Source organism: Manis javanica, chromosome 3 (genome assembly GCF_040802235.1).
Source record: "Manis javanica isolate MJ-LG chromosome 3, MJ_LKY, whole genome shotgun sequence".
NCBI classification, from domain to species: Eukaryota; Metazoa; Chordata; class Mammalia; order Pholidota; family Manidae; genus Manis; species Manis javanica.
In genome coordinates this window covers 211,734,909-211,752,146 of record NC_133158.1, presented here as the reverse complement: position 1 = coordinate 211,752,146, position 17,238 = coordinate 211,734,909, and the positions used below count along the sequence as shown (strand labels likewise).

The 17,238-nt window shown below is 38.5% G+C and overlaps 1 protein-coding gene across 6 annotated transcripts in view; it reads left to right on the top strand.

Annotated features, from left to right (window-relative positions):
• The window catches only part of KIF13B (kinesin family member 13B), a 190,623-nt gene that overhangs the window by 68,510 nt on the left and 104,875 nt on the right, over positions 1 to 17,238 (top strand). For all 6 annotated transcript variants that reach the window (XM_073232754.1, XM_037024548.2, XM_037024552.2 and 3 more), the window contains 6 exons: positions 983 to 1,117; positions 2,897 to 3,009; positions 4,125 to 4,236; positions 10,250 to 10,462; positions 11,839 to 11,949; positions 15,882 to 16,016. In XM_073232754.1, the coding sequence (XP_073088855.1) occupies positions 983 to 1,117; positions 2,897 to 3,009; positions 4,125 to 4,236; positions 10,250 to 10,462; positions 11,839 to 11,949; positions 15,882 to 16,016 (819 nt within the window). The remainder of the gene's footprint in view (positions 1 to 982; positions 1,118 to 2,896; positions 3,010 to 4,124; positions 4,237 to 10,249; positions 10,463 to 11,838; positions 11,950 to 15,881; positions 16,017 to 17,238) is intronic.

Genomic DNA, 17,238 nt, shown 5'->3' with positions numbered 1-17,238 from the left:
GTTGGTTAGCTCTTAGAACCAAGATGTGGTATCGTTCCTACTCCCTTTACAGAGAATTCCCAGATGACTTTCTATCTCATTCACTAAAACCTAGTCATATGGCCAGACTGAGCTTCTTGGGCGTTTGGGAAACGCTGTCTTTTAGTTCCTCTGTAACATGCTGTGCTGAAGATTGGGTTCCTTTACTGGAAATAAGAGGAGACTGGGTAAAAGGGAGGCAACTTGTACACTCTTCTGCACATATCATCTTTCTTGTTTCTCATTAAAAGTCCTTGTACAGTAGATGATGTTACAGCTCTGTATTGTTCTTAGCTCTGTATTGTTCTTTATGAAAGTAGAATTCAGATTGGCTAAGTAACTGTGTTAGAGCTTATAACATTTTAAAAATGAAGATCCTATGATCTTGCAATTGTATCTTGCTGTCTCCTTTCTAGCAGTAATGGCAACAAAGTAGTAAATCTTTGCAGAAAATTATTCTCTTCACATTCTCATTAAAAAAAACAAATCTGATAAGATATACACTGATGTGGTAATGTGTAGCGCTATGCCTGCATGAAGTGGCTATAAATTATTCTTATTTGTTGCATATTCATATAATCTAATTTGATTTAACAATGAAGCCTCTATTGCTCCTATAGTTAAAGAACACTGTATTTTTAAGATTTCTAGATTAGATAAGGATTGGCATGGCAAATTTATTCATCTTGTGGGACTCAACACGTAGCTTCTAAACTTTTTAGTTCCCAGCCAAAGCTGCCACTTCATTTGGCATCTACAGAAAATGATGTATTTTGTTTGAATTTTCAGAGACAATATTGGCAGTTATCCGCTGTGGGGCTTAGAGTTCATTGCAAGACAAAGTGTAAACTCCAGATGTGGTTAATTAAGTAGTGAAACTTGTAATGCATTTTGTCGCATGGCAGAGTTCTAATATTTATGAGACAGATAATGAAATGTGTGTCTATGACTTGTTTCCACTTAGGATATTGAGTCTTTGATGTCTGAGGGTAACAAGTCTCGTACAGTTGCTGCCACCAACATGAATGAGGAGAGCAGCCGATCTCATGCGGTCTTCAAAATCACCCTCACGCATACTTTATATGACGTGAAGTCTGGGGTAGGTGTGCAGATGCAGGACCTTCTTTTTTTTTTCTTTTAATTTCTAAAGTGGATCACGGTCTGTCTGTCTTATTCCCTTCAGGTGTTAGATGATTTTAAATCCTACCCAGACATCACTTAGGACTCAGGACAAGAAACAGAAGCCACTCTAGGCAAACAGGAAGGGGTTTAGTGGAGGGAATCAGGTGATGACAGAGTTGTTAGAACAGCTAAGGAGGAGGAGGTTCTAGACCGAATCTCTAGGAATAACAACATGTATCCATCACGGGTGGTACTACCCCTGAGGCCAGCCCCAGAGCTCGGCGTTACAGGCTCAACCCTTGCCTGATGCTGGATGCAGCAGTCTGTGAGGCTGCCGCTTGGTGCCCCGGGAGCTGAAGAATGGAAGCTGGGGCAGTGTGGTGGGAAACCTCATGTTCCCATGATCTTGCTTACTGTCAGAAAAAGCCAAAACAGACAGGGGGGATGGCCTCTCTTTCACTTCTGCTTTCCAAATCTTAGGCAGACTCTAAGTCATATCCTGCCTGAACTTGGCTACAAGGGAGTCTTGAGAAGCATAGGCTTTAGCTCTCCGACTAAAGGAAGGTGGAACAGAAGCTAAACAAGCTGATGGGCCACAGTCTCTGCACAGCATTTTTTGAGGTTGAGTATTTGGCTCTGAAGCGTATGAAGAGTAAACAGAGCCAGAGACATATATGCTCCTTCTACACTGAAACTTCTCTGTTGATTTGTACATTTGTGTTTTCCCTCTTACTTTTTTTGGGAACGTTTGCATATTTTTACTGTGATGCCTATCTTCCAGCAGATCAGTTGCAAATACCAGAAGCTAAAATAATCACCCAGGCAAAGCACTCTCTTTTGGCAAAATTTTCACTTGCTGAAAGCATATTTTTCTTCTTTTACCACCACAGCAAGATTAGTGTAACAACAAAACGTTCTTTGTTTTCTATTTCCTTTTCAGCATAAAACAAAAAACATACTGATGGCTTTTTTTTTAACCAAAAGTACTTTTGCTTTGGGAAGCTGAATATCCTTTTGTTTGCAGCATGTTTATTTATGGAGATAAATATAAATGTATATTTTAAAGAAAAGTTAAAAAAATGAACTAGTCTATAGATTTTAGCATTGCTTTCCCACATTTCTTGTATTGCTGCTGAAGTGTAAAATATTTATTAGTGTGTGATTTGATAGAATGTTTCGATAAAGGAAAATAACAGCGTATGTGTATATATAAAATAGCTAGAAAATATGTAAATTTAATACCTGAAATTATGAAATAAGGGGATTTTCTATGATTAATATGAACAATTTTAGAAAGCACTGAGGTTTGGAGGGTTCCTTCTATTGTATAAAAGTCAGATTAATGTCTTTTTTTGTATCAGTAAGAATTGCAAATATTTTCCCTCAGGATTATTGGTAAATATTCATGAAACTTTAAGTTTAGTTTCATATCATATTAAAATTTCTATCTATAGGTGCTCTTGTATACTTCTCAATGAAAATTTGATTGGGTTCCCTTCAAAATGTCCCATTTTTGGTGGCAATGTTTTTCTGAGATAACTTTCACTCTGTCTGGATTAGTAGAGTTGTGTATAATTTTGTGTGTCTCCTTAGGTTATATAGTTTTCTTATACTGTTTCATAGCAGCACAAACTAATTTTGAAATAACAGTAAATAATGCCAAAGTAAAGGATTTAGATAATAAATGCATCGGTGGAGACATATCACTTCCTGTATTCTTCAACTATTCATTGGTTTCTCTTAACTTGCTTTCTAGACATCTGGAGAGAAAGTGGGCAAACTGAGCCTGGTGGATTTAGCGGGCAGTGAGCGAGCAACAAAAACTGGAGCTGCAGGGGACAGGTTGAAGGAGGGGAGCAACATCAACAAGTAAGATTTTCAGAAGCTTATTTTCATTGCTTTTTCGATTTAATAGCCAAATAGAAGAACTTCTGTAGTTACTGAAAGAATAAGATACTGGAACGACTGTGGCTATAATGAATAGTTTAGAATTATTTTTAGGTATGTATTTATTTATGGGCCCAGGCTGAGGAGCACAGCCTTGGTCAAGTCAGAAGTTTCTCCAGCACAGACCTATGGGGATTTGGGGTCCCGGAATTCTTTGTCCCAGGAAGTGGCCTTGTGTAATGTTGGACGTCTAGCCACTAGATGGCGGTAGTACCTGCCGCTTCTCTTCCCCCCACCCTCATGACAGCCCAGGTATCTCAGACTGCTCTCTGTGGGGGCAGAGCAGCCCTGCTTGAGAACCGTTGGTCTGAGTTATAAAAAAGAACAATGATAATTAATTGGTCTATCGGAGCCCAGCGCTGACCTTGACCCAGGTGTCACTTAACAACAACAGGTCAACTAGCCATATTGGGATTTCCTTCTTATGACTGTGTGGTGCTTATTTATACCAAGAAGCTAGAGTTTTATAAAGTAATATTTTGTGCACTAATTCCTTCACATGGTTATATTTTCTACCTCGCACAAACTAAATTGTCAGCTCCTTTTGGGCAAGAATATTTTCTGTCCTTGTGGCTCCCAGAGAAACACATAGCGAGTTAGTAAGTTGTAAGTAATCACCTGGAAATCATAGACCACCATCATCTCGATGCTGTGTGGTTATTGAATGGCGGTATGTATGTAAATGTTTTTGCTTTGCACTAAGATTTAATTAATTGCATTGTGTTAGTGGCTTCCTTTCTTAAAGATATGTGGTGATTGTGTTTTAATCTTGACCTAAAGATTTATAGCTCACATTGTTATTTACAAAAATGAAAAAAAAAATAATCGAGCTAAGCACTTTTATTGCTTACTGTAAATAGCGTTGGAGGAATATCGGTTTTTAGAGTTTATGTGTTTTATAGCTAAGCCACAGAATGCTGACAGCAGTGCTGTTCTCATGCAGGTACAAAGGCATCTTGCTGCTCAATCTTTTTGCTAAAACGTGACATTTGATATACTTGGTTTTTTATGATTATACGGTTTGTTGCACCATGCAGGTCCCTCACAACCCTCGGTCTGGTTATCTCAGCCCTAGCAGATCAGAGTGCTGGCAAAAACAAGAATAAATTTGTTCCATATCGTGACTCAGTTCTCACTTGGCTGCTCAAAGTAAGCTCCCCCTGCCTCCCTTTCTGGCATACTCTTGGTGGTTGGTAAACAGGAAGAATAGAGTGGACTATTAATCCCTCTCAATATCTTTTTTTCCATCAGTGTTCAAATTTACAATCATTAAGGTCTTATCTGGTAATCACAGTTTTAATGGATTATGCATAGGTTTCTTCCTGACTCACCAGAACCTGGAAGCAATGGAATTTGGGAGCACCCTGAATCACACAATTGCCTCTGAGATTTGGGGAATAGAGCAAGAAGCTAGTGCGAATCCGATAGCCGAGTGAGTCATAGCGAAGGAGTTGCTCCTGCCCTACCGACTCAGCGGCACTGCTCCAGCTTCTCAAAGGCTCCTTTTGTTTGACTGACATTTCGGACCTAGTTTTTCTGTTTAACTTCAAGACTGCTTCTCGTAATCATTGTAATTTACTCTAAGCTTATTAAAGGTGTTGTTTAAGGATACAGTGTAGAGTACACATTCATTGGGTAATTGATTCCATATGAATATGAGAAATGGAAATGAGAAAGAAAAAAACCTGTGAAGTGCTATTAGGAGAACATAAATATAAGACACTCCTTGCCCTCTAATTCTCAGAGTCTAGTAAGGGAGATAAGATGTGTCCCAAAATATTATAACGTGACTTAGTGATTCATCGAGCATGATAGTAACGACATGGAACAGGAGTTTGGTGGACAGACGATTTCCACATTTCTTCTCCTCTTCAAGGATTCCTTTTGTTCTGATAGAGATGATCTGGTGAACTGGATATCGTACTGGGAGTTACAGGATATAAAGTTTAATTCCTTATAGTTGCCAAGCTAGAACAAAATTTTGTACCCAATACTCTTTTTTTAAATGGAGAAATGCTTTTATGAGCCATGTTTAGTTTTGTGATGGCTTATTTTCTCAATGACCAAGAATTTATGGAACACTTGTTATTCACTATGTTAGGGGTTGAGAATATAAAGACCAGGTAAACACAGGCCGCTCAGTAGAGGGCACACTTTTGAATAGTCCACAACATGGTTTAGGGCACCATGTTTGTTAAGGGAGTGGGATTTTCTTCTAATTCCTTCTCTTAAGGGGTTACTAGTCTTCAGTTTTACTTTCTAAAACTCTGCACACCATTTGAGAATGCTTTACTAAGTGAAATTTGCCACAGTAGAAAATAAGGTAGATTGTTTCCTTTGGCCAAAATGAAGTAAAAGTAGAAATTAAAAACAAAAGGATAAGCCAAAGGTGATCATTAAAAACCACTTGTAAATAACTCTTGAATTAAAGGGGTATTACGGAACATTATACTACCCGGGAAATAATTGTACTGGTCTTCATATTTCAGTAATTAACCTTGAAATCGGATTTATTTAATTTCCAGAAGAAATCTCGATAAGATACTTACTTCTTCTTTGGACTTTCCAAGAAGCCTTTCCTGATTATTCATGATTATTCCCTGGATATGTGTGATTTTTAAAGAGAGACTATTTATTGTTCAGGTGTTTCAATGCTACTATTTTAGTCCACTGAAACCAACAATAGGAAATATCTTTTGCTAAATTGACTGATGTAGTTAAAAGGGTCCAGGTAATTACTGAGTGTGCCTTCTTCCACAGTCTGGAGGCAGGAGACCTTGTTCAGGAGAATCAAGTGCTCTGCAAAGTGCTTCACTTACATCATCTCATTTACTCCTTGGAAGGCAGGTGGTGTTCCCATTTTACAGATATGACAATGGATGCAGAACTAGTAAATGGCAGAAATAAGTATGGAATCGAGGATTGACTCTACTGCCCATATTCTTTTACCTAGGCTGTCTATGCTCTTCTTGTCAGAGGTTATTTTTCACTAGAAGGAGAAGCACTTTTACCATTGATAGAAACTGTTGAAAATACTGGAACTTGAAGAACAAAATTAGACTTTATCTTCTGTTTAGTAAAATTAGGTTATAATTGTATCTTCTATGTGTTAATTCTTAGGCTAAAAAAGTGAACAGTTCTCTTGAAAAGAGTATGACCTTCTTTATCATATTTGACTTTTGCAGAAACATCATAAGTAGGGACATTTGTGCAAAACATAGTCACTCTGGGGTTTAAGTGATTTCCCTAAAGCCCTCTTGGAAGCCATTGATAAGCAAATCATTCTCCTTTGAAGTGGCTTTTATGTCCCTGTTGCTTTTTCCTTTTTTAAATTCTTAATCAGTCTAAAGCTCCCTGGTCCTTATTCACCTAGGTGTGATTTGAGTATTCTTCAGCATAACTGTCATCTAACTCATAAAATTGTTACCCTTTATAAGATGTGCAATTCTTAAAGTGTTTTTCTTTTTTACATTGTATTTGTGTTATGCTTTTGTTCTCTTGATATTTATGACATCTTAAGAGTCAGGAACTTTGGCTACACTTGGTGGTTTGGGAGTGGACACATGAGTCCCCTTCTCTTAGGCAAGGTTGAGTGTTTTCTTATTTGGTAAGTGGTCAGTTGAATTATTCTGTATTAAGATGATTTTTTGCTTCTCTGTATAACCTTCTAAATATGGGTCTCTTAACATCAATAAAGCCAAAATCGGAATGCCTCAATAATGAATATCTTTTAAATTCATCCACTCTTACCCCTTCTTATTGCCACTTACCTAGTGAAGGTGACTTTCATCTCTCTTCTGGATGACTGAAACATCTCCCTTGGGCTTTCTTAGTTCATTCCATTCTTTACAGTTAGGTTGCAGTATCTTTCTAAATTAATACTCTCCTTAGACCTAAATCTCTTCAGTGATTCTCCAGAAGCCCTTATGATGACATCCAAATTCTTTAATGACTTGAGACTTACTGGGTGGGCCCTTTGTAATCTGATGGCTCCCTACCTTTCATTGTTCATCTTTTGCTCTGGGTGTTACCAACTCTGTCTAAGGGATGAGGACTCTTACTTCTAGGATTCAACTCTGAAACATTCTTCCTCCTTTCTCCAGTCTCTCCTGCAACTTCCAACCACCTTTACTTGGGCGATGCTTGTTCACCTCAAGGTCTCAAATGTCACTTTCTGTGGGCTTTCAAGACTGGGCTTCCTGCTGTGTTGCTGGTTTCTTAGACCATACTGTAGTCGTACTTCAGTTCTTTACTCATGTGATGTTTGCTCACCAGCGCCAGCCTCTAGATGGTAAACTCCATGAAATGTTGAATGAATGGATATTTTCACCTCTACTCTGAACTAGCATTATGACCTTTGGCAAGTCTGCCCATCTTCCTGGTCTCAATTTCTCATCTGTAAAATGAAATAATTTGATTAGATGACTTCAAAGAGTTCTCTCAGCTTTAAAAAATTCTGACTTCCAAAATTAAATTTCTTTCCTGTGTCTGTTTAACTTGCAGTCGCCACATTCAAAACAAAGCTTTCCTGATTTGCCTAATAAAACAATTAAAGAGTAAACTAAAAGCTTTATACTTTCTCTCTTAATGAATGCCAGTTCTTTTGTTGCTGTTTCTTTTTGCTAATGGCATGAGGCCATTTTTGGATGTAAGCATATTGTTGCTCTTGCTCAAGGACTTTTAAAATATCAAGTATTTGCTGTTTGCCAGGTTTCCTTTTCTCAGCACAAACTGAAGCACCATATGCATGCTTTTCTCCTTTGATAGTTACTGTGACAGATCTGCTTTCACCCAATAGCATTTGCTGTCACGTGGGCTCCCAGAATGCGGCAGTTCTTGAAGGTTAGTACTCCAGCCCAGTGCTGCTCGTGAACTAAATTGCAATCTGAGATGTGATTTCTGTGATCTTTATATATAACATTGGAATTTCTTTCATGTGCATGCGATTCTTCTTGGCATTTTTCTGGAAGCTGCCAGAGCTGGGCACCAACAATGTGGGATCAGTGTCGAGAGGCGAAGAGTGAAGAAGCAATCATCCAGGCATCGCAGAAATCACTTTTGCTTCCTAAAGCCCAGATTACTTATTTTCCCTTCTTTTTCATGTATTCAAGTGCATTTCCTCGAGAAATAAAATAGCTATGTTTTCTATGGAAAACCAAGTTATGTTGAGCTGGTAGCAATACCTGGGTAATTATTTTGTTCCTGGCGTTAGGACAAAGTAATTTGGAAAGGCGTCAGGTCGCCATACTTCTTCCAGGTCTGAACCCTCCCTGTGTTGCCAGGGGCTCTTTGGTTACTGTGGTGTTGTGGGTAGCTGGCAGGGAGTGGGAATCATACTGGACTTGAAGGCAGAATACAGCTGGCCTAGAATATTGTTCAGTTTAGTAGTTCTGGATCTTTAAGCAGGGTATTTAACCTCCTTTGTCAGAACAACCTGGATTTTTTTAATCCGTAAAATGGGGATACTGATAATGCAGTACACAAAAGACTGAGAACTAAGTCAAGTCTATGCACAGGATTGTGTAAATCACAGATTGCTTGAACAAATTTTAGATAGACATACTGGAGAAACGTTGTATTTTCAAAAGTAAGAATTTTCTATCTGTTAGTGCTGCCCACAGGGAGAGTTGGCTTGCTTGTGACCTAATGAGTTCCCATCACTGGTCTGCCTCAGTATTCTAACTTGAGAACCTCTAATTCAGTATATTCTATTACTTCAAGAGGGCATTGCATCTGAGATGGCATGTTAGTGTATTAGTAGGAATCTATTGCTGTGTAACAAATTACCCCTAAAACATAACCGCTGGAAACAATGATGACTTACTATCTCAGAGTGTGCCCGAGTGCAGCCTCACCCCGGTCACGGCCGGGGTTTCTCAGGCGGCTGCAGTCAGTGCCACCGGGGTGCAGTCATCGTGCGGCTTGGCTGGGTTGGATCTGCTCCCCCAAGTGGTCGCTCGCAGGCTGCAGATGATCTTTTTCCATGCTCAGTTCCGAGGTCTCTATGGGCCACCTCACCTCAGGGCAGCGTCTCCCCAGAGTGAGAGAAAACACGACAGAAGCCACATCTTTTTGTAATCTGTGCCAAAGAAGTGGCAGGCTAGGGCTTCCACTGTATTCCTTTCCTTAGAGGTGAGTCACAAGCCCTGCCACACCCAGGCAAGCGATGGTTAGGGGCGCAGGGCACCGGGAGGCGGGGTTGGTGGCCGCCGTGGAGGCTGCGTGCCACGCATGGGTTATGTGCAGCCTGGGCGCCATGAAGCGGAGGCCGTAGACTTGCTTCCCAAGTCTAGTTTTCTAATTCTGAGTTAGATCTAGTTGTTTTTAGTGGTCTTAAGAGAAAGTAGTTTTTTTGAGTTTGTTGGAGCGCGCTCCGAGGCCCCTTTCACTGTAGGACCTGTTTCAGTTAATCAAGAGGAGTTTCTTCTCCTCAACACCCTTGTCAGAACTGTACGAGTGATCGTGTAGACCAGGAAGCCTGGTTTCCTAGTTTTTGAAGTGCTGTCAGAGGGAATAAAATGAAATACTTGCCGTATATCTTTTGTTTTCTAAGACTAATTTTACCTTCTGTTTTTAAAAATGTACAAGGTGTTTGATAGCTTTTAACAGCAACACTTTTTGAGTCATAATTTGGGCTTAACAGTGATTCCAAATACATGGCGGTGTGGAGTAGATTGTGTAGGTAATCACTCTTTGATCAGATAACAAATAATATCACACTTTTTCAGTTCCTCTAAGGAAGGTTTATGTAGGCATGTAAGAAATAACCCTTTCTTACTCTGAGTAATTGGCTGACTTTTGGTATCATGATACCTGGTAAAAGAGGACAAACTGACTTAGAATTAATTTTTAGTAAACTGAAATGAATGTAGCCTTCCATATGTTTCTCTGTCCTCTCTCAAAAAGTGTCATCCAGGGCTGCAGTCATAGCGCGGCTTGACTGGGGTTGAATCTCACCAAAGCTCCCCTTTGCAGAAAACTAGCTTGGCAGAGAAGAAAACACATGGGTCTGGGAGTCAGTATACTTGGATTTTAGTCCTAGCTTTGTTCTTAAGTAGGTGTTTGACCTTGGCAAGTTACCTCACCATTTCTGGCTTCCAACTTTGTTCTATGATGTCTTCTTCCAACTTTAAAATGCCACTCAGTTTCTTTTTTCCTCTAGGACAGTCTTGGGGGTAACAGCAAGACGGCCATGGTCGCTACTGTGAGTCCAGCAGCTGATAACTACGATGAAACCCTTTCAACTCTGCGGTATGCAGACCGTGCCAAGAACATTGTGAACCACGCTGTGGTGAATGAGGATCCTAATGCACGAATTATCCGGGATCTCCGGGAAGAAGTAGAAAAGCTCCGAGAGCAGTTAACCAAGGCAGAGGTATAAGGCACAGCTGTGCGCAGCTGCGCGATGCATCATGAGTCTGGGAAAATGTCCTAAGCTAGAGCTTGAAATTTCTCCCCTTAGCTGTAAGTGATGAACACTCCACTTACAATTTTTGAATTTCCTCTAGGAAGAGAAATTTGAGATGAGTAATACATAAAGACAGATTGTCATGGTTGAAAAGTAGAGAGTTTTAACAGGTGTTAAAGGATTGAATAGGAAGAGAGAATAAAAGGAATTGAGACAATGTTTCTTTCCATAGTATAGGCAGCAGACAAAAGAGAAGACATATAATAGAATAAGGGAGAGAAAGAGAAAGATGCTTGAAACAACGTGTGTAATTTAATTTTAGTGCAGAAAATAGTGGCGAGTGGACATAGACTAATGGAAAGAGATACCAGGCAGATTTTTGTTGTATCAGTTGCTTATGAGCTGAAGACAAAATGGAAATCTTAAGTATTTGCACACTGTAATAATTTGGTTTTTCCATGTTGTGGGTTAATTATGTAGGCAGAAAAAAATATTTTATAACAGAAATACCCATCTATTTAGTGGTATTCTATTTCCACTGTGCTTTGTGCATTCTATAATGTATTTATGTTCCATTACTGAATTTAAAATCTACACAGTTCTTGCCTACAAACGGATGCTCATTTTCTTGTCACAAGGAGAACAAAATAACATATTTAGGATCCCTACTTTAATCAGCATTTCTGTTCCCACAACTTTCCAGCACTGTGGGCCTCTTTCCTAGGGCTGGGACCATAATCTTTTTTCTCATAACCTGTTTTCTTGTAGTAGGTTGGTAAAATATATGGTCAAAACAGTTATCTTGACTGTATTTTTGCCTGTTGAATTTTATACTGTTTTACAAGAATAATTTTACAGTTCATCAAGATTCTTTGAAATTTTGTTTCTGTCCTGGTGTTGGTAACACTATCCACTTTGCAGCATGTACCAATTTAGTCTGCTTATTCAAATACTTGAATAAATACTTGAATAGATACCTGAAGTCATCAGTAAAAACTGGAATGAATTGTGTGTATGAGTCTAGATACATGACCAGTTAGGATTTAAAAAATAAGCCTTTGATAGCTTGAACTTTCTATCTCCTTAAATGTAATGATCTTCACAATAACACTAGGTTGAATGAAAAGGTTAAGTCGGCCTTTCAAGCCCACCCTGGATAACTGAACGAGTTGGTGGGGCCCCTGGATGCTGTGCGTCAGTGACGGTCATTGTTCTGTCTTGGGTGCATCAGAGAGCCGTAGAGCTGAGAGGAGGCAGATCGTCACTCTGTCCTTCCGGATTTAGCTAGTTCTTTTTTCAGGATATCCTATAGACCTTTCATGAAATAATCATTTTACTTGTAGGCAATGAAATCTCCAGAGCTAAAAGATCGCCTGGAAGAGTCAGAGAAGCTAATCCAGGAAATGACTGTGACCTGGGAGGAGAAATTAAGGAAAACGGAGGAAATTGCACAGGTGCGTGCTTCCTGATTTGAGAGAGGAACCTCGTGGCAGTTTGTGCAGTGCAACTCATACGGTGTTTCTGGTGTCTTTTGATTTTTAGCTTTGAAGATGGCAAATCTAGCACTGTTGATAAGGATCTAGATCCAGGAGTCTATATGTTACAAAATGAAGTTGAAGGATAAATAAGACATAACAATAATTGTTTGTTATCTAAGAAATGATATTTTAGGGTCTCACATTTTTTTAAATGAAATAACTACTTTGTAGCCTCTGGCTCTGAACACCCAGTTCTGTTAAGTGTTTTGCAGATGTAAGGAACTTACCCAAACTGTGAAATTAACAGACGTAGATATTAGGCCATGTAAATGAAATAACCTAAACCTGAGGTGACTCATTTTGGCGACCTTTAGTATAGGTAGAGTTGTGAAGTCTTGGAGTGGAATGTTAGCATTTGGAGAAAAACCTAAGCTTTGTACAAGAAAGATTTATTCTGGCTTTCCTGTTAGATGGTTGTTCAGCGTGTCTTAGAAATACGGTAATGTGGAGCTGAGCACAGTCTCTTCGTGGCTGGACAACTCTCATAGTAGCTATTGAATCAAAATATCTTATTCTTTCATTTCTGCTCATTGGCTGTCATTTGGTCTTCCAAAGCTAAGGAAATAAGTGTTCCACTTGTATGCAGTAAGTAATAATAACAAAAGAGTCAGTATTTGTTGGCTGCACTTATGTGTTGGGCCTCTGCTAAGGACTTTTAAATACAGCAGTGTATTTAATCCTCCCAACAGCCCAGTAAGATAGGGACTGTTGTAACCCAGGTACGTAAAGTTACCTCTGCTTCTTCCCCTCCTCTTCTGAAGTTCAAACTCTCTGGTGTTTTCAGGGGTTCCTGTGTTAGGGAATGTATAGAATTTGCTACTTCATTTTGTTGCCCAGTAGATTCCATGTTTAAGTGTGCTATCCAGAATCAATTTATACATCAGATGTTGTAGGACAGTACTGCTATTATGTAGCATAAAGTGGATGTTATATTTATACTAGTGCAGATAAGGATTTAAATCCATTTCAAACATTTTTATTATAGTCATTTTCAAAATAGATAAAAAGAAGAGTACAATAAATCCACATATACCCATCACATGGTTTCATTAAAGATCAATATATGACCAATCTTGTTTCATCTGGATCCCTGCCCTGAGTTAAAAGCATATACTTCAAATTACAAATAAGAGAATACACCAGTATATAAACTTCATTTCTCATTACCTATGTCACTTCTTGTGCTCCTTAAGTTAGAAGTCATTCTAATAATTGTTTGAAACTAGCTTGTGTGAACCTTTTTGAGTTCCCTGAAAGTAAAACATTGACTTTGAAGTGCCGTTGTACTTGGGTTGCTTTGCTGGTACAAAGCCAACTAGGTCTAAGCGAGATTGCAGTGCTAGTGAATCTGATCTTTAGCATCTTTCCTTACCTAATTCTTCTCCCCCTTTCTCATTTGTCCCTTTAGAAGACTGTGCACGATTTTATCCAGCACTTCATTCAAGACCTTATCTTTCCAAGCCCCCAGGCTTCATGCTGTTGAGCTTTCCTGTCCACTCTTGGGAATAGACCTGGTCTATTGGTCATTGACCTCTCTCCAAAACAGACTAGAAATTCCCAAACTGTATTTCTGGCAGTATAGCCACAAATTGTAAATAAGGCTGCTGGGAAAATATGGCCCATGGTCAGATAACTTTGGGAATATCTGGGCAAACTAAGTTAAATGGATTTCTGTTTTGAAACTTTTTGCATCACTTTTGGGGGTCTTCCTAAGTCCTCCGTGTTCTGGCATCTTCCCCTGTGCCAGGCACCCATAGATCATCCCTGCCATTGAATTCTTGTAGAAACCAATCTGTACCCTTTGACCCCTAAATCATGCAATACTTTGCTTTTGTTCATATTTTCACGTATACTTTTATTACCTAAGAGTTCATAAGGTTCTCAAGAAAAAAGGCCATATCTTTCTGTTTTTAAAGTGTGTACTCAATAATTTTTTTGAGTCAACACACAGAACTCAAGTTGAGTAATTTCTGAGCCCAGTGCCATATTTCTGATACTGAATTGTCTCTCATTTTCATCTTTTATGTTTTCATTAACAACTGCACAGTTTAGTAATCAAGTCTTTAAGATGAATCAAGGGTTGACAAATATGTCATTGGGCAAAACCTGGTCTGGCACTTTTTTTTTTTTTTTTGTATCATTAATGTGCAATTATATGAACAACATTATGGTTACTAGACTCCCCCTATTATCTGTTCTGGCACTTTTAAATCTAAGTGTTTCCATAGTGAGAGTTAATACAGTTATAATAAGAGTATAAGTAGAAGAAATTATTTTATTACCAAAGCAGTATTTACTTCTAGAAAATATAGAGAGATTACTGGGAAGAAAATGTAGATTAACTGTGATTCAACCATCCATAGAAAACTATTGTTAATACCTTTGCATTTTTTCTTTGAGGTTTTTCCAATGCACAGATTGGTACACTAATTTATACCCTACGTTTCTCATTTAGTATTGGTTCGTGATCTAGTTCACAAAGCAAAGATTTTTTATAGAGAAATGTTTCTTCTCATTGTTAGTTCTTTAAGTACCTACCAAAATCCCTACATAAAAGAATTTCCTCAGAAAGAACTAGGTGAGATCTATTAGAATTGCCTTCCTCATTTTAGGAACATGGCTCTTTATCAAGGATAATTATTTTTTAGAACTGAGTGCTGAAAACTCTATTGTCTACTGCTAACCTATTCAAATCTTCTGAGAGAACTCAATAGTGTTTTGTTAGAGGAGAGATTTAATCCAAAGACCCAGAATCAATATATCCCCTTCCTACTGTTGTAATAGTATTCTTCTACATGAGATGTATTGATTGGTTGCAGTGACTGTATAAATTAGGATGGTATCCCTAGAAATAGCAAAATTCTGAGGCTGTCACTTATCCTGCAGTCTTACTGTGGAGCCCCAGTTAAATGGTTTAGCTTATCCTGTCTTTCCCCAGGTCAGAGCGCCTTGGCTGTGACTCACTACTATTTGCTGTTTATATATAGTCAAGGACATCCTCCTCTGCCCCAATTCATATACCTTAATCATAGAGCAGTGGTTGTGGAATTTGTATGTATCCCCATGTGCATGTATTTGTGTATTGTGTGGATTCAGAGACAGGCAGGCTTGAATGCATATGCAAGTTTTATTTTGATAAAATTCACAAGAGCATTAGTTTGAGGGCTTACTATGTGCTATGTGCTGTGCAAGGGGCTGGGAATACTCAGTGCATAGATAGGATCCATGGTCAAGTAAACAGTTACCAAGTATGAGAAGAGGTATACCCCAGACAGAAGAAACAGGTGTGACATCTTTTCGGCTTAGGAGAGCATTCTTGACACTTTCAGGGACCTGAAAGATGTTACATATAACTGCAGTTTGGGCTCTGAGAGTGGGAATGGCAGATGTGATGATGGAGAGTAAATGGGCCAGTTGGACGGGCATTGTGGACTTTGCTGAGGGAGTTTGGCCTTTGTGCTGTCTCGGGGGAGGGCCCTGAGGGTGTCAAGCAGGAGAGTGTATTCGACTTTTTAGAACAATCACAGTTGAATAAAAGGCATTTGTTCATATGTCCAGAGTTAAGTGAAAAAGATGAATTCAAGATGTGAGATATTTTCAAGAATGAAAATTAAGAACTCAGTAGTTATGCTTGGTTGCTATTTTTAATGGCTTTATTTTTCAAAATATTTAATTAACAAAGTAAAACCACATTATATAGTTTGGAAAGAGAAAAAAATGTGGTAATCTATAATACCGTGTCCTGAGATGACAAACCTGAGTTATAAAGTTATTTAATAATTATAAGACCTTTTATATCTTGCTGTGTCAATAGCTCTGGAAATAATACTTCTCTGATATATTTGCAGGAACGACAGAAGCAGCTTGAGAGTCTGGGGATATCACTTCAATCTTCTGGAATTAAAGTTGGGGATGATAAATGTTTCCTTGTTAATCTGAATGCTGATCCTGCTCTGAATGAACTTTTGGTTTACTATTTAAAGGTGAAGTCATAGGCTTTGCTACTATTTCCTGCCACAAAATAGAACAGTATTTCACAGTATTTTTCAAAACTTGGAAAGCCATGCTTATTCAAAATAATGAATTGGAAAATTGTTTTTATTTGAGAAAGCTGGAAGGTAGAAAACCCTTGGGTTTCTGGGATCAGTTTCCCTTTATAATGTTTAAGTGATGTAGGTCAACCTAGTAATATGAAAGTGATATTTTGTTATTATTTCCAACAAAAAGTAACTTAGCTACTGTTACATAATGTGATTAGTACTACAGAGTTAAGCTAAGTTTAAAGCATAAAGAATGGCTCTTTAACTGATTCATTAGTAGGCTAAAGCTTTTGTGGTTTATATTGTGAGTAAGTTTACAAGAGTAAATGTTTAAAGAAAGTTAAGTGCTTAGGACCACTTGATATGAAATTTGGGTTTCCGGTAACTCTTAGGAAAATTAAGAAATTTGAATTACCAGCTTACAAAAAATGAGAGAGTAGGTCACTTAGAGACTTAGGGAGTCAGAGTATGGAATAGAAAAAATAAGCAAGTACTATATTCAATGAATATTGATATTCATTGAAATCTGTAAATCGTGGGACATATCAAGAAGACCAGAGACAGCTTTAGAATGAGCATGAATCTGGAGACACACATAAATTGTGAGGAACTCACCAAAATTGCCTTTTTAAAGCTTAGATCATAAATGAATAATATAATGGGCCATATGTCTCTAATGTATGGTTAATATTAGGAGGAGATATTTTTTCTCCCTCATAATAGAGGAGCTTTACCTGTGGGTTTAACTAGGTGACTGGGAAAGTAAAGATAATGAGCTGCTAAAGTTGAAAACCACTTTAAAGGTAGAGAATTGCATGGTTTCATTTCTAAAGAGACTAAGAATTCACTGCGCATTGGCTGATTCACTGGTTCTTGTCAAGGGTGTCTTGGGGTAATTGCTTTGTGTTTTGATACGGTGCCTTGCCAGTAAGTGTCGTGCACCGCGCTGCACTGTGATCCCTACAGTTGTGCATGTGCTCCCAGGTACTCTGGCGGGTGGGAGGGGAGGACCTGGGTTTCTGGTCTGGTTCCACTGCTTAACAGTATTTGATCTCAAGTCTTTTGCTCCTTCCAGTCTACAGAGACTTCTCTCCTGTAAATAGAAGTTTTCTTTGGCTGACTGCCTCACCAGGTTCCTGTGAAAATTAAATGAGATTTAATATAT